Here is a 25,635-nt window from a genome sequence, read left to right on the forward strand (position 1 = left end):
AGGTACAAAAAGATACTCCACATTGTTTCACTACTATTATTTGAACAAACAAAAGTATCTGATTATTTGGCTGTTCAATTCTAAAAAATGAACAATAACTGAGTAAATAAATAAATGAAAACAGATGGAAGATCTCACGGCTAATTAGGGTAATAGTGACATGAACAAACGAGGGAGGCAGAGACTGACAGCTGAGAAGAAAGGATAGGTTTGGCTTCATCGCTCTGTGAATAACTACACGGGGGACAAAAGTTAGTTGTGCGTGCATCAAAATGAAACTTTTTATTGGTTAAACAACAGGACAGTTTTTCTTAAGAAGTGCTCCTGAATCCCTACTGAGATTTCCATCACAGGAACATGTTTGTTTTTAGTACCATTGGTATTGGTTTCGGGCCTTTTCTCTTTCTTGCAAAGATTTCTCTGTATTCTCTAAATCTTGGTAATCTTATGATGACAAATATTAGGTTGGTGAAGTGTTTGCATACACAGCGGCAAATCCCTCCTGATAGACTTCTAATATTGCACTTTATCTTTTGTCCCCAAAATTATGTTGTTGGCATTAAATTCAGAAATCCATCCACAAATAACTGATGTGCTGACTTTGTGCCTAAAATAATTTACAAATCACAGCATTCTGTTTGCATAAACTGTATATTTTACACAAGATCCAGACAAGTCTGTCGTTGCTAGAGGACATCTGCAATCCATTTCTCTCAGTAAAAAGTTGGACTATTTCATATATATAAAACACCTGTCTTCAATGACTCAGGCCACTCTGTGAAGCTGGGCTATTCTTTCAGAGGACATCCCCTCCTGCAGGTGCTGATGTCGTGCAGAAGCAGAAACCACACACATACATGCAAAGCTGACACCTGAGTCGCTGTGAAGAAGCCTGGCACGCAACGCGCATCGTGTTCTGGTTGAGAATAAATTCACCTGCTGGGTAATCCAGTCAGCCTGAGCATTAGCCTGCCGTGCATGACGTACAGCGCAGCACAGTGAAGTCGCAGGTCAACTCAGTGAAGCTGCTTTTGTGTTCTCATTGCTTCTCTCTGAACTAGCATTTGTCTGCAAATACAAAGACACATAAATAATACTTGGAAATCAGACATGTCTATACAGCATCAGTTTGTTAATAACTTTTCGGACCAGTGCCGGGAGAAATTTTTGAAAATAAGAATATAAACTCACTGAGCAGCAAAGACATCATGATGCAATCCTCCATGAGAATCTGAGTGCAAGTTTTTTGAATGTGCAACTTTTCCTTAATAAGATAACAATCCTCAGCCTAGGGACGACTGCCAAACAGCTTAGCTCACCTCCAAACTTTGGCCACACTCCTCAGCAGGTTCAGCAGCTCAAGGCTGGCTCTGTCTGATTAGGTAACAGATAATCATTAAGAAGAGGTTGTTGGGCCTCTGCTGTGCTGCTCAGTGGCTTCTCCATCCAGAACCGCCTACTTAGCCTCATCCGTAAAGCCGCTGTTACCTAATGATGGAGCCCGTGTAGAGCCATGGGCTGACTGATTTAGAAAGACTCTTTGCTGTTTGAGCTGGGGCACACCAGGCTTCACTAGTGTGCGTGTGTGTGTGTGTGTGTGTGTGTGTGTGTGTGTGTGTGTGTGTGTGTGTGTGTGTGTGTGTGTGTGTGTGTGTGTGTGTGTGCAGCTCTTCAATGGACAGCCAGTCAGATCAATGTTATGCAAACCTATTAGTCAGAGGTTGCAGTGTTGGCTTCACACAATACTCAGGGACTCTAGCCCCGGGTCAAACACGCTGATGAGCTCTCACCTCAGTTAAGAGTAACAATCGGTTAAAGGCAGCAACAGAGAACTGCGGCTTTATATCATCAAACAGTGCTAGAAAGACATTAATGTCACTGCATTAACTGCATTTTGTCCTTAAACAAGCATTCGTGTTTAAATTTGTACCATTTTCAAACTTGAAAATTGATGCATTGAGATTTTAGCAGCTTTTCCATCTGTCTGTATGTTTGCATATACGGTTAAAACCCAAACTTTTAAATGCAGTCTAATTTTGTTATATTTTTGTACAATCACATTTCCAGAAACATGATTTCAATCGAAGATTTCTGTGTAACGCATAGTTAATAACGCAATGCAATGATCCAGATGTGCAGTGGGTGGCAATGTTCTTATAGAGTGCAATACTATCTTAAATGATTTTATTTCACTTATCATTGTGACTGTTTCACTATAATCACTTATAAAATTGTGATTTTCTGTGTGTTTGCATTGGACAATTCACAATAAAGGAATCTGAACCTGGACCTGATGTGACTTTGAATGTGATCTACTGGGATTTTCCACAAAAACATTTCTAGAGTTTGCAGAATATGATCTGAAAAACAGAAAATAACCAGTGAGAGGCAACAGGGACTTAAAAAACCCCCCACTTGTTACAAAGTATGCAGAAGAGCATCTCTGAATCACAACATCATGAACTGTAAGCAGCGGGCTACAGCAGCAGAAGAGCACACTGAATGCCACGCCTGTAAACTGGTACAGGAAACTGAGGCTACAATTCACAAAAACTCACCAGAGTTAAACAATAGAAGACTGCAAAAATGATGATGAGCCTTTATGTTTGTTGTTTTTGCTAAACAGCATGAAAGCATGGATCCATCCTACCTTGTATCAACAGTTGAAGCTGCTTATGTTGTGATCATACTGATTGCACAAAACTGTATTTGTTAAACTTTGAATGATCTACTGGGTGTGCTCGCTATCACCCTGTTTCAACAGATGGTGTTTCATGATCAGATTTTGTTGTTGCAAGCACCACCGCTATGTTTATAAGCTCATCTATTCAGGAAACAAAGTTAAGTGAATCTGAGCAAGGGAGGCCATCACCCTGCTGAATAATTATTCTGAATTCTATTGTAATCCTTTATTACATATTTCAACACTAGAAAGAGATCAAAAGAAGCTGAGATGATTCCTGTGCATGGATATGTGATTAATGTTCATCGAACATTGTTTTGTACAGGTAATGGATTGCTGTGATCAGTGTGATGAGCATTTTGCTGACTCGACAGGAGGGAGGGGGTTCTCGGTGTACTTCATAAGGCCATTAAGAATATACTCCCTGGAACACAGTCTGAATAATCCCTGTGGCTTTGACTTCCTTTAATCATCTTAGCCAAAGCATGGCTCCCAATGTGCCTGCATGGGAACACCTGTACTGGGCCACAGCAAATGGATGGTGGTTATCATCTTAATCACCCTCCTGTTCCTCATGCAATACTCAGAAATAAGCAAGCGCATTTATGCTGATCAAGAGAATGCAAAACAAAGCAAGTAAGCTGAACTTTAATGCAAATGACTGAAAATGTAGTCTTAGTGTCAGCTGTTTATCTTTATCATTTGAATCCATCCGAAGGTCTAGTTTGCACACATCCCACATTAGGGGAGAAACAAACAGTACGGCAGGTAAAAGACACAGAACGCATGCAAAACTGGAGAAAATGTTTAAATAAGAGCCGGAGCTGCCATAAACTGTGTAAATATTTAGTAAAAGGTGGCGCTGTATGTGCAGCGTTATTTAATTTTTTTAATGGTAAATAATTTGTAAGCAATTAATAAGTAAATAAAAGTATAAGTTATTTTAATGCTTTTTAAATTATTTTAAACAGGTTCTTGATCTGTATTCTTGTGTATGTGCATCAGGTGGCCATTAGCCACAAAATGACTTATAAAACAATTACTTCTATATGTTTATAGACCATTATAAAACATTAATAAACATTAATAAGCACATAGATGCTATTAAATACAGTGGAGTTATGTTTCATTTGATATACTCTTTAGTAAACGAACAACTTGTGGCTACAGTTTTTAAATGCTAATCGCCATTCAGGTGCCGGGCTCCTGTTGCCAGGAAACCGTGGCTTCCCATTGGCCGCTGCCGCTCCACGTGATGCCGAGCCTTGACGTCACGCCCAGAGGCTGTGGGGCTAAGCAGAGTGTATGCAGCGGATCGGGAAAAGAGCCTGGTAGAGTTTGGACTGCGAGCACCCGGGAAACTCCAGCTCACCTACCGCACAGCTCTGCTTCCTCTGAAACGTTCACCGTCCTCGTACTAATAATGGACTTCTAAAGAGACTCCTAACGAGCCCCCCACAGCAACTTGAAAGCGAGGTAAGCGGTCGCTGATGTTGTGTTCGTCTCTTCCTTCGCAGTTTGCCCGCTTCCTCATACTTTGTTTCCCACCCCTCCTCAGTTTTCCCTCCCCGCACTCAGGTGAGATGACTTTACAGGTTGAAGAAGCGTCCTTGTACCGCTTCCAAAGCGCTTGCCTCCACTTTTATTCGCTTGTCTTAAATGACCGAAACAAGCAGCCTTTTTTGCACATGTTTTTCTAACATAACTTTGCAGTCGCAGAGGTATTTCGCGACGCTAGCAGCGGATAAAGCTTTACCTACATTTCTAATCGGATGAAGGTGCTTCTTCTTGTCCTAAATGAGCCCCTGAAGAGAAGAGAGGTGTTCGTTTTCAGTCTTTGCACTCTCCATTTGATTGAAGCAGGAGTGAGAACAGGAAGTGAAAAAAGAAGGGAGTCCTGCTACCACACAAGGCTGAGTGAAGCAGGGTATCTCATTTCAGCAAATGCACATCAGTTAGCCAGTGGATTAAAGCAGGGCAAGGGTAGCTTTACTGGACTGGTGGTGCTGCTTCACCTTTGTCAGGTGAGTGGGCAATCTGCTTTCTGCAGAGTTTCTGGTTAAAGTGTGGGGTGTCTGGTCAGTGCACTAATAAGCTGTTGGAAGAAGACCCAGAAGGAAAACGCACAAAAAGGAAAGCCACTGAGAAACCACCAGAAAGCGTTTCAAATATTTGCAGGCTTCTGCTTCTCTTATCTGAGTCTTTTGCTTTTTGTTTGTTTAGTGTAGTTGCATGCACTGCAGACCACATGTAAGCCTGCTTGAGCTGCATATACTTAAGGCAAAGAGTCTCTGTTAGCTTAAATAACAGAAGTCTGAGCATTTTGACAAACATAACGTGTATTTTAATTTAGAATAAAATAAATCCCACTTGTAGAAGCTGTCCTTTTGATTTCTTTTGAGGGATGGTAAAGGCTTCAATTTTATATAAGTAAAACTGAAATGAATTGAATCTTTTGCTTTATCAAGAGACTCTGGCTTAACCTGACACAAATCATGTTTTGTTTTTCCTATAGAACACACATAAAACATCCCTCTCACTCTTCCTGAGGTTGAGCAAAAGTAATTAATAAATTTAATGCGAGTTAAATGGGTATGGATTGATTAATTTGGTTAGCTCATAACAAAAAAGCTGAATATTTTTGCTGTTTAATAGCAATCAATTGGTAGCAATTGGTGCCCATTATGTGAAGATTTCCTCCCAACAGCATGTAGAGTAAATAATTAATATATAAAATATTGACTCTGTTGGTTTCAGGTTTCCATGAGACGGACCAGCAGCTAATGTAGGATTAAACTGACTGAAGCTCCATCTCCAAGTAGCTCCTCCAGGCTTCAGTTGAACTCGTGCAAATTTCTTTCTTTTTTTAAGGCGTCTTTTTGGTTTCATTTGTTGATGTAAACACTGTGGTGCATTACGGTTGAGTTTCCTCTGATGGTTCCAGTGAAGTGGCCACGGGGGGATCAGACAGGGAGGTGGTGTGAGGGGGGAAAACATTAACGGACACAGAAGCCGAGAAATAAATCCGAGAGTTCAGTGGTCCAGAAGAAATGGGAGAAAGGAGGGTCATTCGCATGCAAAGAAAACAGAAAACACACTCACACACGAAACCTCTAGCTTCCAGACTTCTGATTCGATTTTAGTAATTCAACAGCTCGAGCGGCCAATACAGCATAACAAGATAATTGAAAGACCTGTGGAGGGTGGAGTCGAGATAATGGCCCCCTTGGTGTCAAACGCTTTCAGGATGCTCACAGATGTGTGCTAAATTTGAACAGATGTTCTATTTTCACCGGCGTGGGTGTCTTCTCAATTTGTTTTGGGCCAGACTGACCGCACTGGTAGCCTGGTCTGTAGTTAGGCTTGTCTGAGCAGCAGTCTGCGCTTCTTTAAATTGAATTACACTTTTTTAGAGAGAGTAGACTGGGGGGGGGGGGATAAAAGGAAGTGAAGGAGAAAGCTGGAGATAACACGAGAGAGAAGAAACAGATTCCGACCTGTCACATGGACTGTGTTTTGGATAGAAAGCCACATTTCTGGCATGCAGATATCTCTGACTGAGAGGGGTGGGAGTTGTTTAGTCATCTGATAGATTGACATTTCCATCTCTGTAGCCTTTTGTCTTTACAACAGGCTGTTTCAGGGAGAGACTCACATTTAGAGACTCTGTGCAAAAATAAGCGGCCCTCTCATGCAATCAGTGGCATTTTGCTGTGAGTGTGTGATGGCGTTTGTCCGTTCTGCAGCTCTGCCTCCTTTGGAGTCGTCGTCAGAGACGCTCCTTTTTTTTCTTCTTTTTTTCGTTTTTATCTTGTTCTCATTCGCTCCCTCATAATGGCTTCGGTGTCATGATTGTGGTTTTCTGCAGCGCCTTGACGCACAACGCTGTCTCACAATGGGAGCTCATGTGCGCTGAATTATGATGAAGTTGTTGCCGTGGGAAGGGAAGAAGTCGTTTTTGACATTGGAGAGCAAAGTGCACGTTAAGCATATGTCGAACGCCAAAAGGTTCGTCGCGCAAGCATGAAGTTAAAGCTAGAGGAGCAGATGGATTAACTGTCTGTTCTGTATGTCCATTAATAAAACTGTGGATATGTTTCAGCTAGACACATAAATTTGGTTTTATTTTATTTACTTATTTATTTTCTGGGGATTTACCAATAAATTGCTGGAATATTGGCTCCCTTGTCTGATATGTATCCTTGGAAAAAACAGTAGCTGTTATTTTTCTGTTATTTCACATCAGATTTGTGCTCGCTGAGTTTTTAAAGAGTATGTGGTGAAAGGCAGAAGGACTTTCTTTTGTTTACATGAACAAATGAGAAAACAAAATGGTTATTTAAAACACCAGCATCATCCCAGACTTTCACAGTCAGAAGCTGGAGCTCCTTCAGAGACATAATGATATTTTCCCCCCCCGATGAAATGACACACCGGTAGTAATAAATGCATTGTTAAGATAAACACAAACAATAGGGGGTGTTAGAAGACAGAAGTGGCTAACTTTAAAGCTGTTGCTCACGCTGAAGGTTAGTCGCTAGGCCCAGGTTACCCTGGAAACCCTCTGATGTATTTATATATCTTATCATAAGTCAATCACCAGTATCCTGTCATCGGCAGTGGCTTCATTTATGCGTCTCAGAGTCGAGAAAAGCGTTTCATTATTTTCTTGGAGTTGAAGGTTGTTGACTTTCAGCACTCTCTGGTTGTCACGTCACTGAGAATCACTTCCTGTGTGGATGAAGAGCTTTAGTTTTTGTTTTAAGAGTAATTTGAGTTTTTGTCTCGGTTTTAATACCAAACTTTTACATTTTATGCAGAGAGCGATTGTTTTCATGTACTCTGAATCGTTTCTACTTTATTTGATGATTAAGACGAATGATTAAGGGTCTGTGTGTTTTGACCAGTGGTCTATAAATATGTTTGGGATCATGTCACCAAGAAATTCACGAAGTGATCAAATCTGAGAATCCAAAGTCAGAACATTTCAGCTGAATAGTCATTGATTCAGCTCTGGATGATGTTTCACATGTAATTGGAGTTGATTAAGTTTACCAACCTGCTTTGACTTTTAAGTTGTTTCACTTTTCCTAAACCTAAACCTTGAGTCGCTGTCGTACTAAGTTACTACAACTGAGTTTCACTGTTGGTCTGTGCATCCTGTTTCACCGGCAGAAACCCAGTGAAACCTCACTCACATCCTCAGACTGTGTTGGATAATCAGCAGCAATCCCACTCTGACCTTACGCTAAATAACACGGCAGATAGAGTTGCTCGGAGACATTCAAGGAGCTGCTAAGGCATGCTGCACCGAACAGCCGTCGTCACTTGTAACGTGAGTGTGTGTGCTCCCAGAGCTATGCGGCCTGCAGCAGATATCTGAGGTGCTTTGAGATGTTCGGGATCATCAAGCATGTGATCGCTGATGGATGGTGGCCAGAAGATGTTTATATTTATGTGTTTTAACCTTTGACATGAGCGAAACCTCACTTTTCCAGCTGCACGAGACTACCTATGATGCTTCAGTGTGTCTTTGCGCTTCGTTTCTCCCATTAAAAAATGCAGGAGTTTGTCGGCTTTGCACTTCACTCCGCTGGAATAACTCCGAAGTTCATCTATAACTAAAACTGCGCTTGTAAATAAGGCTTTCAAGGCCTTGTTGTTTGCTTTCATACTTCATTTTCATGCACCAAACGTCAGTCAAGTTGAACTCAACAAAGCAAACTGGCAGCGAGGATGAAACGAATTTAATAGAAACAGAAAGGACGTGAGATGAAGAACATTTTAAAGCTGCCAGCTGCTTGAACCTCGTCCAGTATTTCCCTTTCATTTGGAATATGTGTCGCAGCCTCCTCTTGGCACGTCTCCTGCAGAAATAAGACAGTTTATTTGTTTGTCTTGTTTATCATTTTTGCCTCATGCTTCATCAAATCACCTGGTAACATCTTTGACCATTTATCCATTAAAGTGGTGGATTTACGTGCTAGTTAACGTGGACTGGCCTGAATTTTTGAATATGGAAGCACTTTAAAAACCCCCACCAAAAATAACATGGGGACAAAGATCTGTGATTTTCAGGTTTGAAGGTCGTACTAAAGCCTAGAAGGCAGCATATATAAGAGTTTTAAAGAGTTATACAGCCACAATCATCTGATCACACATTCTTTCAAACGCAGATGAAGTGGAAGAGAACTGCAGATAAGCTACTCAAAGACGAAAGAGGCTGGTTGTGACGTCGGTTTGCCGTTGCGTAAACCGAGCCTCTGGGGGCGTTCACATGTGTCCTCGTCTAATGTGAGATGGTAAAAGTGTCATTTTTAATATCTTATCACAGCTGAGATGAAACAAACTTTTGAATTGCGGGTGGAGATCGGATTGCCGCCCCCGTAGGTCTAATAATTGCTTGCTTGTTAGGTCAAGGATAGCCGCCCTCAGCTCTGCAGCGCGGGCACAGATGCATCATATTTCATTATGAATGTGTCATTCATAAACTGTCTATCTGCGATCGTGTCTCTTTCGGCCTCTCGCGCTCTCCGTTGACCTCCTCAGATCTGTTCTTGGATTATCTGTTGGACTGTGGGGTTAAGATTTACCTGCAGGATATAAATGGAGCCTTGTGGCTGTTGCGTAAGTGGGCAATGAGATGTTCTGGGACGAATGCCGTGTGGAGGCCCTTTGAGTCAAACAGCACGAATGAGTCAAGTGTAGTACAGTGCGAAGAGCTGTCTGCATACTAGGGCTGTGCAATTCGTTGGATTTTGTTTTCAAGACTAGAAAAAGATAAAACGGGGATTGTGGTGATGCTCAAATCCAACTTTACAGCAGCGGCTTTTGACTTTCTCTGAAAACTAAGCCCACTTGCTGTCAGACTGATGCATTTTAAGCATGTTAAGATCTATTTTATGCCAAAAAAAGGTTAAATATGTGTGTAAGTACTGAATCTTCCTTTCTACATGCGGTTGATTTCGGTGTAGTTCTTGGTGGATTTAAAGGTGTATTTTCTCTTCTCTTGGCTTTGATCCTCCTGTTGGTGCCACTGATGATGCTGGTGCTGCAGGTGTGCAGTTTGTTTGTTGGGCTGTTTTTGGAGTTAAATCTGCCTGGAGGCCCAGCAGGTGTATCCCGTCTTCTGCTAAAGACCTCAAACCTCGAACACTAAAGCTCATGGTGGCTGTGTGTGCACCGTCAAGGCCGCACTGAAAGAGACAGCCTGTTCTGGAGAGCTTCACTAACACCTGTGCAGGCTGAGGTCAGCGGCTCTATCTCAGGCCCGTTCTCCCCTCCTCGGGTTAGACTAGAGTCACACTCTTGTGCTGACCTTATGAGATGGTCGAGGGAGAGCCCGGCTAAACCGCAAGATCCGTCTACTTGTCAAAGCATTAGTTATGTAACGGTGCCATCGCTGGTCCGCCTGCAGCACCAGGTAAGAGCCTTACCGGTTAATTGTTGGCAGTGATCTCACAGAGCTAGAAATAGCGGAGTTCTTAGGGTGACTGGCTGAAGAGATGTTCAGCTTTTTTCCCATCAGTATTTCTTTTAAAATACACACAGACCTTCAACCGAGAGCCGTTCCTCTCGACTGTCTCAGAGGGCTGCATGAACTGTGCATGATAGTGGAAGAGAGAGAGCCATCCATGCCTGAATCGAAAACACATCATTAATGGCAAACCTGCTGCAGCTAAGCTTTAATTTAAGTTGGATTTAATTACATCTGATTAACTGAGGGAGACGGGGGTCAGAGCAAAAGGTTAATGTAACATTAGCGATGTTTACATGTGCAAAATTTCTTCAGTCTCATTAAAGCTCAGATCAGATCTTCACTGTTTACACGGACCCTAAATAAAATGATCGTGACCCATCATGACGTGCGTTTACTTGCCAAATAAATTGTTTTGACATCAGAATTTTCTAACCATCCGGAAATAGTAGAAGAAGTTGTTGATGTCCGATATTAAACAAACACCACTGTTTAGATTTCTCTGGCTAATGTAGCTCCTGCAGTTAAAAATGTAGTGCCACAGAGATGGTTTCAGATGCTTGTGAGCAAATAATGATGGTAGTAAACTGGGTTTGTTTGCAGCTGTAACTCCTGTGGTTACCCATAATTGCAGGGTGGTGTGTAAACGGCCTCACACATCATCATAGGAGTAATACTGTGCATTACTAAATACTTAGAATAACTTTATGTGCTTAAATCTGTCTTGTAGTTTTATACATATGTTTGTATGAAATAGTTTGTTAGTTTTTTTATGAGCGGTAATAAAAAGGACAGGAAAACATTTGCTCTAATTGGCCTGTGCTTACTTACCAGTTAAACTGTAAATCATCTCATCAGTCACAGATCACAGTGGAGAGAAAAGAAAAACGCAGAGGAGATGCAAACTAGACACAGATAAACCTAAAGTTAAGTTTTCATTATATTAATTATTTGGCTCGTAATAAGTGTGCAACATGGCTCTGTGAGAGAAATGTGCAAATACAAATTAGACTGGGACAAAGGGGATTGGAGCATTAATTCATAGCCTCAAAGCAAACCGTCTAATTTTTCAAGGCTGCTGTGTCCTCATCAGCCTTTGTGCCATTCGAAGTTTAGTCTGCTTTTCGCTGGAAGATGTGGTGAAATCACTGATTTTATGAGTCTGATAACTCTTTGTCATCATCACCATCACTTTATTTCTAAAGCACTTAAAAAACTCCAACATAACAGCTGACCAAAGCGATGTATAAAAATGAGAGAACCAGAATAAAACAATAAATCAGCTATAAGTTAATTCATAAAAGCTAGTGAATTAACTAGCTTTTATGAATTAACTTATAATTGTATGTACCTGCGTATGGTACAGGTACATACAAAGGGCCAGAGTACAAGACAGATAGCAGCTCACACTGGGTAAAAGCCATGAAGTTTTAAAATCGACGAGAGATGGAACCTGTCTGGCCTGGCTAATTCCAATCAAAAGACAGTTAAAATAATCCAGGCAAGAGGCATGGATCAGTGTCTCTAGGTGGCTTCTAGACAGGATGGACTTGAATTTTGATAGCCACCTCATCTGAAAGATAGGCGACTTAACCACAGCAGGCCTCTCAAAATTTCAAAATCCCTGGTAGCCCTTCGGGCAGGGACTCTTCAGTTTTTGATAGCCCAAAATAAATTTAAGTAGCCCGAATAAAAAAGAGAGCAATTTTTTGATTGATGTTTTGTTTCCTTTACAATATTATACTTTAATGTATAATATTGTAAAGGAAACAAAACATTAATCAAAAAATTGTTGAAAAACAAATTACAACATTGTATAAAAATTACAATCATCAACTCAAATACTTGGTTCTAATTGAACAGAAATTTATATGAACTTGTAAGAACTGTGTAGGACATGAATCAGTCTGTGTCAGATCCTGAATTTGAAATTTCCACTGAAGTCACGGGTAAGAGACAAGTGGAACCAAGATCTAGCTTTTTGAAGTTTGCAAAGACTGCTACATTTTGCCAGTGGTAGTTCACTCTTTGCAACATAGTACGCTGTTCTAAACAGATTTTTCAGGTTTATTTTTAGTATGTTATTTGCAATTGGTGTTTGTTCTGGGAAAGATATTGCAGACTGAGCAATAATGCATTTCTTGCATTTCTCATGGGTTCTAATGGGGGCCTTTCTTAAAATGACTGGTCCCAGTAACAAAGGCGCTTGTCGACTCAGAAATCGAGAGAAAACCAACAACACACCCGGCAGAACATTATGTTATTTACACGGGTGCACATAAGTGGTCCGCATGTGCGCATTCGCTGTCAAAATAAAAGACGCGCACCAGATAAGAAGTTGCAACGCGCGTTTGCGTCCATATAAAAAGCACTGTTTTTGTCCGCTAGAGTGGGATTTTCACGGCACATTCCGCACCACATCTCTGTGCGTTCATCATTTGTTTGAAGCCAGCTCACCTCCTGAAACCACTTTTCCGAGAATACGTGCTTCTTTTGTGGTTCGGACTCCTTCTGACATTTGTTTGGAGATGGAGGAACACCAAAGTAATTGCTTAAAGGAGCTTCTTCGACATCTTTAAGAGTTCTAAACAAATGTCTGTCCTCCTCCTGAAAATCTTATGTATGCAAACACGCGTTGCAACTTCATATCTTGTGCGCGTTTTTTTGTTTGTTTTGTTTTTTGACAGCGAATGCGCACCTGCGAACCAGTTATGTGCAGCCCCGGTTATTTAGCTCGTCATATTGCAGCCACAGAAATTCTTTTGTCCATGAAACCATAAAGCTGCACTTTCTTTTTGCCTTATAGTCTGATTTGTCATAACTTTTCCGTTTTGTGGTAAGCTTTTCTTTGGCTGTCACTTCTTCACCCTGACCTGTCTTATTTGGCTCAGCAGAACTAAAATATATATACTGCTGCTTTTACACACACACATAACGGTCAGCGATTCTCTGCGCGATCAACCTCTCATATGTTTAAGCTTGCTGCGGGAGATTTCACTTGTCATGTTTGCATAGTAAGCTAACGATTGATAAGACGATGTCAGAGGAATTGGTGCGCAAATTATCATCACTCACCAATCAGTACTGTCGCTCTCTATACACAGTTCGCGCAATTGCAAAGTGAAAGCAAAAAACAAGCGCAAATTCAAATGCGATTTCAATATGTCACATATTGACAGTGGCTCACCGATGCCAATGACATAATTACCCAGCTACATTTCCAAAAGAATGCAAAAGCATTGACATATATTTTTCCTTCCTACTATAGCCCAACGGGCAGGGCAGAGATAGATTTTGGTAGCCCGACTGGAAAAATCGCTAGCCCCGGGACGTCGGGCTAGCGATTTTGCAAGCCCTGCACAGTGTTGACATGTGACTCAAGTTTTATACTTAGATTAGTGATGCTGGATTTTTTTTTTATGTGGGGCCAAAGAAGAAAAGTCAAAGGTAGGGATACAGCTGGAGCCACAGGATTTAAAAAGGAGGACCTCTGTAAATTTCTGTAAAAATTATGGAAATTTAGCGCTGTCCATCCCCTGATGTCATCAAGACAATCAAGAACCAATAATTTAAAGGAAAATAGATTTGACAGTCAACAGCATATAAATGAACACTTTCAAAATTTGATATTCATTCAGGAAGGCCTTCAGCTGGGTGTAAATAGCTTTTTTCCCCCTAAGGTAACTTGGAGATCGGCCTAAAGTCTTTCAATGATGAGGATGTACAGATCCTGAACAGGGAGGAACACTGGTTTGAGTTGAGTTGCCAGTTTTGTCTCTGCTATATCAGTTTATTCTTCTGTGATTATTTCAGCTCTTTAATGGTATGTACGGAAAATTAGCAACAATAAGCAAATTTTATGTAGAGTGAAAATAACCTTAAAAGCAACACATAGACATATTTAAACTGTCAACATGCTTTAATCCACCTCTGCTCTTTCCTTTTTTTGTAAAGCCATTAAGGGCAATACTAATTAACCTTCCCCCTCTGGTTTAAAGTAATGGAGAGAGGACGTATTAGCTGCCTCAGTTCCTCCATATTAATGTTTAAACAGCAAAGCTGGAGGGACTCTGTGTGATTAGGACCGCAGCTAAAAGCAAGCAAACTAACAAGCCATCAGTCGTTGTAGGAAGTGCCGTTTCATTCTTTTCTGACTAATTATGCGCTTTTCTTTTCTTGTTTATTTGGGCCCACTCACAGCGATAAACAGGAGTGATTGCAGGGTCAGTCGTCATGACTACGCAGGACCAAATAATCAAAAAAATGTACCCGAATCCATCGAGCAATTAAAATGCAGATTCGAGGCTGCGGTGGCACCAGTCAACGCGTCAGATAAGGGATGAGTTTATGAATGAAGTGGAAATGTCAGAAAATGTAGGAGAAAAATAAATGTTCAGAAAGGCAGATAAGCTAAATATATAAGCTTATATAAAAGATAAGCTTCTTGTCACAGTCGAGCTGAAGGAAAAAACAAAATAAGGAGCAGCTAAACTAGAAGTGCAATATATATATTTCAATATCATGCAATACTTTTTCATACCACAGTCAGTTCACAAGTTACTGTTTAATACTTGAAATGACTTCATATTGTCCCACATATTTGAATTTATTTGGCTTTGACTCTAATCTCTGCCCAAGATTTCTGTGTCCTCGGTGTATGTGTACAAATGGAAAATAAAATATTTTATCTTATCTTTTTAAGCTGAAACTAAACTAAACCAGAGGGTTGGGCACACGTACGTAACAGAAGCTGTGTTTTTGTATGTTAGGCGTAAAAATGTATTTTGGATGTGATAAGATTTCTTATAAAGATGGATTTTAAATGTGGGGTTCAAAGACACTTGGGGGTCTGGAATTCATAGCGGGAAATGATTTGATGGGGGACTGTTTAGACCATTAATGGGTACTACTGGTTATTAACATTGATTGCCTTCAAGTTCCAACAAACCCGGATCATCTATTCACTCGGTTTGCAGTTGTCTTAGCAATCCTGGGTATGCAGAACTTGCTTCTTAGTCCTAAGCTGTAAATACTGTGTTATCTTTTCTTGGATGATAAAATGTCTGTAAGGAATCACTACTTCTTGCGGGACAACCATTCACTGAGGGGCAGAGTGACTGCTTCATGACTCTTTGGGGTCGTACAGAAGTGAACTAACAAAATTAGCCTTTCAGTATCGCAGGATGTTTCTAATTTTAGAGATATTGCACTCTGATTCTTACATGTGAATCAGTAACATGATGTGAGGTTTTTATTTTTGCTCTAAATGCGGTGAACAAGTAAAACAAGAAAATAAACAAAATAAGCTGATATGTTTTTTGCAGGCTCAATAATTTATGAACTGACACCCTGAAGGTTTAATTTCATACAGTAACTTTTAGGACTATTAAAGCTTATTAGAAGTATGATAATGAACAGATGTGCCTGAAAAAGGAGAGCCGTAAAGGTCACCAGACTCACTACAGGAATCACTGAATGCCCATAGGCTGTATATAAAAGATGGTCACGGTGCCTCAAACCTGCACTTTTTTTGATGTCCAGCAGGGGGCTGGTGCAGATTCCACAGAAGTCTGTGGGGAATCAGACTTAATGCTTACTTACTAAGGCTTCAGTGGGAAAGGGTTCAATCTGTATCCTCATCCTGCTTTTTTCACACTCAGTTTCACTTCACCACAAAGACATTGTGACTTCTGCCACATCTCCAGGGGCTGAGCTGAAGGATCAACAGCAGTACAAACATAAACAAGAGCAGCCCACATTACCAATTGGTCGAGGTGTTTTTGCCCTCATGTAACCAGACACAGCTAATGTGCTCTGTTACTTATACAACAAACACTGGTAAAATTCTGTGTAGCATACACAGACTACCAATTTTCCACAAAAACATGCGGTCCACAGCAGGCTATAGCCTGCAGGTTAAGCAAAAAGCAGCATTCCTTAAAATCCGGTTTAAAAAGAGTTAAAAATAACGCCAAAGATCTAGAAGACATCCTGCAGATACCAGCAGAATCCTGAGGAGTGTAATGTTTAGGGAACGGTGTCCTCAGATTAGTGTGTGTCTTTAATGGGTTTATGAAAGGATAAAGCCCCCCTCTCTGTCCATATATCAGCTATACCCTTCAGCTCCAGACTGTTTGCGTCTGTCTAATTTAAAGGCACAGACTCGCTTCCCTGTCCGTACATCCACCGTGCAGTCGGAGACCCCCTCCCCTCCGTGTGGCGTTTTGCTCCAGGATAGGTGTGTAAACAGGTGCTAATCTCTGTTCCCGCTGCCGCAGAATGGGAGTGAACTACTGGTAAAACAGCAGGGAGCTCGTCTGAGGTGGCTGCCGCACTGTCTGCGCTCATTGTTTACTCTGAGTTAATTAGAGGATTATAGCCGCCTGTTTATGGAAAATGTGTGAGTGTGAAATAAAAGAAGACGAAATTGGATTTAAGAAAAACCAATAAAAACACAGACTGTTTAATTCAAGGCGCGCGCACACACTTTCACACTTGCTGCAGGATTACTTAAACTACTGTCACTGCTAAATGAACTGATGAGGGTTAAATCTGTTTCCTGCCTTTTTTTTAATTTTATTTTTTTTCTGTAGCAGAAGTTTGACTTAATCCTCTTAGCTATAAGAGCTCATGCTGTTTCCACAGTGTGTATGAAGCTCTGTCAATGAATTAATGGATCAGCTAAATGAGCAGAAAACTGTCTGCATACATGATGATGATGATGATGATGATTAAGAAACTGAAGACTGTACCTGTATGTTTCACTCAAGAGCTTACAATAGACTAACGTGTAGTTATTGTGAGCTAATAAGTTCACATGTGTTTGTTTTTGCTACATTTTATGAGGTTTACAAGTTTCATTGTCAAGATTTGGAATAGGAAAAAGGCCAAAAGCCTGAGTGTAAACAGAGAGGTCCTGGAACTTTATTACCCTTCCTGGAGCAAAGTACCTCCACTGCTTCGACCCGACCTGACATTGCTGATTGTATCTGTCATTATCCTCGGCTAAGCTTTTTACAGCTTCCCTCTTTCTTTAGCCTGAAGAACTCAGCAGCAAGCAGTGTGACAAGGGAGGGTGCTAAACAAATTAGCTACAGGGGAAGACGATGAACTGTGTCCTCTGCTGAGTTTCCTTTCTGCACCAAATTATTAGTTATGGAGGAGTGCAACATTTGTCACACTGTGTTTATCTTACTTTCCTCAATCAAAATGAAAGAAAAGCTGTCAGATGTTTTGATACCAGCTCAATAAGCCATCTCGGCTGCGATTACAGAGGATGTTGATAGCTGTGTCTGCGAATGAGCCTCAGAGTTCATGCAGGAAATGAAAGATGCATCTGCAGAGATGCATGCACAGGCAGAAAGGCATGTTATAGGTGTGGTTGTGCATCTGTCGTAGTGCTACACCATGAGAACATACAATGGTCTTGTGTTGCAGTTGCTTGTGCACAAGATCAAGCTTATGCTTTCCTTTTATCTAGTGTGTGTGTGTGCGCGCATTTTTCCATTTAATCAGCCACCAAATAAATGAAAAAGATAAAATCACATAAGATAAGAGAGCATGTGCTAGTTCAGCGCCACATAAGTGATTTCCCTGCAGAAAGATAAGAAAGAACAGTGGAGAATATAAACAGATTTAATCAGTGACATTAATTTAATCAAAGGCATTAAATAAAATTTATAAATGGTACAAATTATTATTATTATTATTTGTATACTGTTTTTGTCCTTCCTATTTCTCATTCTTTCTGACCCTTGTGCTGCTCTAACATGTGAATTTTCTGGGTGTGGGATTAGTAAAGTCTTCATCCAAGGGAAAAATTATAAATGCACATTTTACCAAAGTTTGTTTGACATGAGCAGCACAAGTAAATGTGACGTTACAATGCTAGGACATGCCAAAACACCTTAAGGGATAGGTTTACTGCAGTTTACTGTTTTTTGCTCTCATCAGGCTAATTTCTGGCTGCAGCATGCACCGATAAACACAGAGGGAGACCAGCATTTAGCAGATAATATTGGACTGGATGTTTATCAGCTGATGGCAAACTCGACTCAGCGAATGAAGCTGTTGTTCCGTGGGTGATGAATGTATATTGAGCTATTCACTCACTCATATGACAGAGCAAAACCGTTTTTCGGCTGTAAAATGTGGATTTATTGCCTTGCCTAAAAATAAAAGCTTGTGATGAATGGTTTTATGTAAATATGAGATATTTACGCGGAAAAGTTAAAGTGTGAAAATGCATTAAGCGCTTTTATTCCCATTTATATCTGCTTCCCGCCTCCTGTCTCAGTAAGCCTCGAGGTCACTGCAGATGATTTTCTAACAACCTTTTAATGTCTTCTGTTTTCCGCTGTCAGCAGTCTAAAGCATCGCTGCCCTCACACCGACTACAGCCTCAACGCAAGCAGTGACCATGGGTAAACAGAACAGCAAGCTCCGTCCCGACGTCATGCAAGACCTGATGGAGAACACGGACTTCACCGAGCACGAGATCACCGAGTGGTACAAGGGCTTCCTGCGGGACTGCCCCAGCGGCTCTCTGTCCATGGAGGAGTTCAAGAAGATCTACGCCAACTTCTTCCCTTACGGTGACGCCTCAAAGTTTGCTGAGCACGTCTTCCGCACATTTGACGCCAACGGAGATGGGACTATAGACTTCAGGGAGTTCATCATCGCTCTGAGCGTGACCTCACGTGGTCGGCTGGACCAGAAACTGAAGTGGGCGTTCAGTATGTACGACCTGGACGGGAATGGGTACATAAGCAAGGCCGAGATGCTCGAGATCGTAACGGTGGGTCTTGCTTTGTTTTTTTGTTCCTTTCTAACTTTATTTCCCTCCATCTTTCTGCTTCTCTAGCTTTATGTACCCCTCAGGCTTTTTAGAGGGAGCTGCATGCCATCATGCTCCCCTGCTCATAAAACTATTCCTGCAGTGGAGCAATATTTTGCTCAGCCATCCATACCAGCTGCTGCATCATATCTGCTTTTGTGCTCTGAACCATTTCACTGCCCACAGCGGGGAAAGCAACGATGTGTAATTTAAGAAACCAGCAGTTCCTCTCTGCTTCCCTAAAAAAGACTGCTGCGATGTGTGGTCCACCTTCTGATTGTCATATTGGCTCAACACTAGTTGGGACAGCTGCGCACTTCCCCATCGTTACTCTACAGGAAACAGGCTCCTCGCCTTATTGGACGAATGCTTCAGACGTCAGTCGGAGCATCACGCACGCTCTCACACAACCCAGCAATCCTGTACACATGTTGTTACATCACACGTTGCGGCGCTAAATTGAGCCGAGTACCAAAGAAGGTGTAATCCCATTCTCCAAAGTCGGTGTTGTTTATTTAAAGCGCATGCGTAAGGTGAGATGGAGCCTATATCTGGACATAATCCGATACATTAGCTGTTCCACGCAGGCCGAGTTTGAATTTAGTCTGTAAGACACAGGGTGGCTGTGGCTACAATGTAGCTTGCCATCACCAGTGTGTGAATGGGTGGATGACTGGTTGTGTAAAGCGCTTTGGGGTCCTTAGGGACTAGAAAAGCGCTACACAAATACAGGCCATTTACCATGATGAATTAAGTTTCTTTGTAATAAAACTGTTTAAAAAAAAAAAAAAAAAGTTATAGTGAACTACTGGTATATGAGGAAAAAGCGGTGAACTAGAGATTTTTAGCTAATCCAGTCGAAGGACCTATTTGTCCATCCATAAATTACAAGAACCTCTATGCTTTCATGACTCATCCAGTGGGAACGCTTTCTGGCCAATCAGCGGCATGCATTCTGTTGACGTCACATTTGTGGGTTGACTCAGCTCACCTGGAATCCTGGCAGAGATAGTGGGGGGATACCAGGTTCTGCCACCTCATGGCACACCCTAAAATGCGGGCCGAGTGGGTACTAGTGGAAAAGAAGTAGCTTATGAGATGATGAAATTAATCACCATCTAATTTTCAGTTGCAATGATGAGAAAATTCCTCACGATAACAACAAATGTTTCACTTGTTCTCCCATTAAAATCATCCCATGCAGAGATGCAGGAATGAAAGGAAGGTGGGGGGGGGGGGAAAAAACCCGCCACCCACAACCCTTCAGATTTAACAAAATCTGAATTAACAAAAGTGATTTTTTTTTTTTTTTTTTTATTGCGGAAATTTTCTTCTGCTCCATATATTTAATAAAACCTAAAACAAAAATGTCAAAGAGTATTTCTTTTCTTTTGTTTGTTTTTTTATTTACATGAACGCTTTCTGTTTATTTCCCTGCGGTGAAATCAGGCAGCAAAGAGTGAAAAATAAATGAAAGGGCCACTCTATCTTGCTTCTTCCCTGCAGAGATAAGTTGATCAATGGGTCACTAAGATGATCTTTTTTTGTGCACTTTGCAGTTGTGCTTAATGGACTCCAGTTTTCCACTGAGATATCATCTGTTTGTAATGCATTACAGTCACTCTTAGAAAGTTTGAACCTGCATAAAAGGACATTAAGGTTATTTTGTTGTTCAGTGCACGAAACACTATTTCGGTACTATTTTTCCCTCAAAATGTACATACTGAAACTGTTTTTCCCCCCATCTGTCTTCAGGCCATTTACAAGATGGTTTCCTCTGTGATGAAGATGCCTGAGGACGAATCCACACCTGAGAAACGCACAGATAAGATTTTCAGGCAGATGGACACAAATAGAGATGGTAAGGCTTCCTTATTATCTGTTCTTATTATTTCCATTTATTAATGTCAGCAAAGGATGCTCATGTTCAACATTGCAGTTTTCAAATAGTTTGTCTACAATACTTATACATACTCAGCGTGAGTATGTATAAGCTCTGGTAGTGGAGAGAGGACACTAAGTTTTATCAAAAGCAAGCACTTTATTGGCTGTTTGTAGTCCAAATACTACACTAAGTAAGTATTTGAAAATCAGAAATCAACACAGAAAACGTGGACAACATCAATAGATGATCTGCAAGGAAAATGGGACTGTTTATACACTGAGAGCTGATGGGGAATGAAACAAATGTGAAGGCAATCAAGACGATTGTAAAGGCGGGAAGTAAAAAGGTCGAAAGCAAGGAATTTAAAAAAGGGTGAAACTGCACTTCTATAAGGAGGCAAACGCTAAATAAGATCTAAAGAGGAAGAAGAGCCACAGGGTTGAACAGAGGGAACTAAAAAACCCAGGAAGAGGAATTCAAAAAACCAAGAATTCAAAACTGACACTAGCCCACTAAAACTCCATAAATTCAGTAAGAAGTAAAGCCTCGTCCAGACAGGAAGTGATTCCCTCATCGCCTATCGCTCTGAAGCCAACAGAGATTCCAGACTCCAGTTGCCACGGTAACCCTGCAACCTATGCATTACCTTGCAGTCGCTTATAATCTGTGCCCCAATGGGTAGACGCTTGTATCGCTCGCCTTGTAGTTGAGAAAAGTTCATCTTAGGATCTGCCCCCTTTGCATTGCCATTTAGTAATTACAAATGATTTCCTGTGTGGACGCAGCCTCACGATCACATTTACAAGTATGGAAACCCTCAACCTGACAGTAACAACAACAACAAAACTAGCAAGTCTTAAACAGCAGTGAAACTAAAGCGAAATCACAACTTAATAATAACATTAACGGTGATGTTAATAATAAAAGCAAACAAAAAAGCTCAAAATCCACACAGAACCCTGGAATCATGACAGGATCTCCCTACAATGAGATCAGTCAGCTATGACTGTGTCTACAGCAGCCCCACCCACCTTCTGTTCAAACCTTCTGTTTGCATGGGTTGTCTAATAAAGAGAGCCAGATTACGACACCACCCCACACACACAACGCACATCTAAATTTTGAAGGTGCTCTTCAGATTTAGAGGAAACTGTTTCACTGGCAGCAGCAGCAGTTATCAGTCTTTTTAACTGCTTTGTTTTAAATTGCGCCATTACAGGAGAGGAGGCCTGTTACTTCATGGCTCACTGCTTTTTCCAATTTTTTTTTTTTTTAGTTTTATTGCAGCTACATTTTAAGCACAAATCCATTTCTTGATTTTTCTGTGTCTGTCCTTAAAAACTGGTTCCCACTCACAGTTGGTGTGGTTGTGCTTGTTGTCTCTTCCTCCTCCTGCCAGCTTTTGCAGCAGTTCATGGATTATAAAAAAGAGCTGAAAAAATAGTGAATATATATTTTTTGAAGCTGCTTTTTAAAATTGAACTATTCATATTGCAGCACCTGTTAAAGTCATTTATGTCTCTCACAGGTAAACTGTCCCTGGAGGAGTTCGTCGATGGAGCGAAGAACGATCCCTCCATTGTCCGACTGCTTCAGTGTGATCCCAGCAGTGCTGGGCAGTAAAACGAAAAAAGGACTTTTTCCACTGCAGTTTAATAGATTTAACACATTTTCAAAATCTCTCCCATCTGACACACCTGAGATTTTTCTCTTCCACATGGGATACCTCGAGCTTTAGAGGCACATGAACGCAAACAGACACAGATTAACATGCACATGCTACAAATAGTATATAATCTTTCAGATTCCTACATGCACACACGGCTCATGCGCCTCTACGCCTGGTCAAAAACTCCAGACAAACACATGTGGGTTATCTCACATAAGGTACAGATATAAGTCAAAAGAACTGAAATCCCATCAAAGACTTGTGAAACGCAGAGTGAAAGCTGTGCTTTCTGTCTGAGAGGACGGCCAGTGAGGATAATTCAGCACATTTGTGAGGTACTCTGAGCCAAATCAAGTTTTGGCTGTTTGTTTTCCTCCCCTTTGTTGTTATTGAAAGCATTATTCCTGATGTAAAGGGAGTCATGCTGGCTTTGTTCTGTGTGACTGACTGACTGGGTGGTTCTTTAAGTACTGCAGTGTAAATCCATGTCAACACTGGAAAAAATGAAGTAAGTAAGCGTGGGCCTAAAAGCGTTCTGAGCTTACAGTAGACTGAAGATCTGGGAATTGTAGTTTTTAACCAAAGAGTAATTGTAGATGGGGATGAAAGATTATTATTTTTTGTTTATTTTTGTCTTTTGTTTGAATTTTTTTTGTACATTTTGGAGGAATGTTACATGGAACCAAAACTGACTCAGATGTCTAAATGAAGGGGAATATCGTGACTACAGATTACAACCATCTGCTTCTTTGAAAGTGACTTTTCATGCCAAGTTCTGTATCCACACCCACACATACAGTATGTACACACATTAATTTTAACTACGAATACACGAACTTGGCATATGCATAGAAACCGAGCTGTGATTCTCCTTCAACTATAGTTCAACAAGTATATAATTTGAAAATCAAAGATAGATGTTATATGAATATATATAGTACGTACTTATATATTCTTTTACTCTGTGGTAACATTGTAGCAATTCGCTGCAATGGAAGAGATTCATTTTAAAATGTTGACATATAAATTATTGGAATGTGATGATGAACATTTTCTTTTTCTTGACAAACATGATGTGGAAGAAAGTTGTACAGTATATTCACTCATATTTATGCTAGAGATGTTAAAAAAAAAGGAGAGGACCACACATATTGCTATGCATTCAGCTTTGAATATCATCTGCTGCATTTTAAAACTTTTAAAAGTCTCCTACACTGACGTAAGATAATAAAATGCCGGCAGTTAAGTTTTTCCACTTCTCAGCGTCGATGTTTAAATTCCAATGTAATCTTACATTCTTGCGCAAATGTGACGTCGTGTCCTGAACGTGCAGTTTTTGTCTCACGTGCAAAAAAATAAAAAATCAATCAATTTCAAATTGATGCTGTGACAGATGTAAATGATAACGGTTGCTTAACTGACAGGTCGATGCACTGACGTTACCGTACATAACCACCTTTATTTGTGAAGCACTTTAAAATGACCACAATGGACCAAAGTGCTGTGCGGAGGAATAAATAATACATAGTAAAGAACTACAACACACTAGCTCACATGAGGTATAAAATACACATTAAAAATACAAGTGAAATTAATAAAACACACAAAACATTAAAAGTAAAACAGCCATACAATAATACAGATGAAACAAGGGTGAAATAAAGTCAGCATCTCTCAAGCAAAAGGTTTTTTAGGATTTAAAGCTGAACATGATGTAAAGGAAGTCTTCTTGTCTGGATAAATGTGATATTAAGGTGGAAAAATGATAATAATTTAATTAACACTGTTAACATTTCAATGAGGCGATTGGTACTACAGTCTCACATGTCATTTCAATAGCATCTTGTGGTCAAGTGCCAAATGTAGAGGAATTTTAAAAAAGGAAAAGAAAAAAACACAGTATTGTATCTGTTTATACTGTACAGCTGTGACCTGTCGAACAAAAAAAATAAAATCCAAAAAACTGTCATTTTGTAGATTTTGTATTGTTAACTTGCAAAATGTGTTCTGTGTAGGATGTCCATTTTGTTATTAAAATAAAGATAAAATGGGGAAAAGGCTTATTGTTTTTTCACTGTCTTTAATGATATTTAATTTGAAGACACACTGTTAAGGAAGTTGACTGGAAAAAATGTCTACGTCCATTAATTACTTTGTAATTTTCTCTGCAGGCACCTCCACATGGGTTATGTTTGTGATGTTATGACAGCTACAAATACATATTTCTCCACAGGATTAATTAGTTATAATTTGTGGCCTTTTGACTCCTCATGCCATAGCAGTCTTATAATCCCCAACAGATTATATACAAGGCTTAAAAAAAGTGGAAAACAATAATGCTGGATATCTGTATTCATATGGTCTGGGTAATGTGTTAGGAACTAAAGAATGCCATATTGTTTAATGGAAATGGAAATGACCAACCCACAGTGGGCCCCCATGTGGTTGTGCGTGTGCCTGACAATGTCGGGGCATGCTACTAATGAGTTGATGGATGATGAGAGATCTCCTCCCACATCTGGATCCGGGCATTACTGAGCTCCTGGACAGTCTGAGGGGCAACCTGGTGTTGTCGGATGGACCAAAAAAATAATGTCCCAGAGGTGTTCAGTTGGATTTAGGTCAGGCAGCCTTGGGGGCCAATCAGTGTATCAATTCCCTTGTCCTCCTGGAACTACCTGGATACCCTCTCCACATGAGCCCGGGCATGATACCAGTCCTGCTAATGGGTTAAGGACCTTCTAAGATCCTTTTCAGCTCTCCTAGAGTAACTGCCTGTCTCCTGGAATTTCCTCCATGCTCTTGAGACTAACTTTTTCTAGAGGACTGCAGGTGCAGCCTTTGGTAGGGTCCAGGTATGGCCTCATGCTACTACTAGTAACACAGATCCTAGCCAAATACAAAGCTAGTAAAAACAAAACAAAAATCAACAACAGAAAAGATGAGGAATGACAAAAATGGCCTCCAACTGTAAAATCACTCCTGTTTTGGAGGTTTGAACAGAGGGCCCTTTATCATGTTTCCACTAAGTGCAATATTTATTGGTGATGTAAAATGGGGAAACAGAATGACTCCAACCAATTTA

The 25,635-nt window shown here is 40.6% G+C and overlaps 1 protein-coding gene across 2 annotated transcripts; it reads left to right on the top strand.

The window, feature by feature from the left end:
- Positions 1–3,955: 3,955 nt before the first annotated feature.
- On the top strand, positions 3,956–24,609 carry LOC309698485 (neurocalcin-delta B). Of its 2 annotated transcripts, none has more exons than XM_082520949.1 (4): positions 3,956–4,159; positions 18,527–18,957; positions 20,752–20,857; positions 22,410–24,609. In XM_082520949.1, the coding sequence occupies exons 2-4, from the start codon at positions 18,580–18,582 to the stop codon at positions 22,502–22,504; spliced, it is 579 nt and encodes a 192-aa protein (XP_082377075.1). In that variant the 5' UTR covers positions 3,956–4,159; positions 18,527–18,579; the 3' UTR covers positions 22,505–24,609. The 2 variants fall into 2 exon arrangements, with proteins under 2 accessions (XP_082377075.1, XP_082377074.1); XM_082520948.1 differs by having other exon boundaries at positions 3,957–4,159; positions 18,524–18,957.
- Positions 24,610–25,635: the final 1,026 nt, after the last annotated feature.

This window comes from Aulonocara stuartgranti (assembly GCF_965226115.1).
Source record: "Aulonocara stuartgranti genome assembly, chromosome: 22".
Taxonomy (NCBI): Eukaryota; Metazoa; Chordata; class Actinopteri; order Cichliformes; family Cichlidae; genus Aulonocara; species Aulonocara stuartgranti.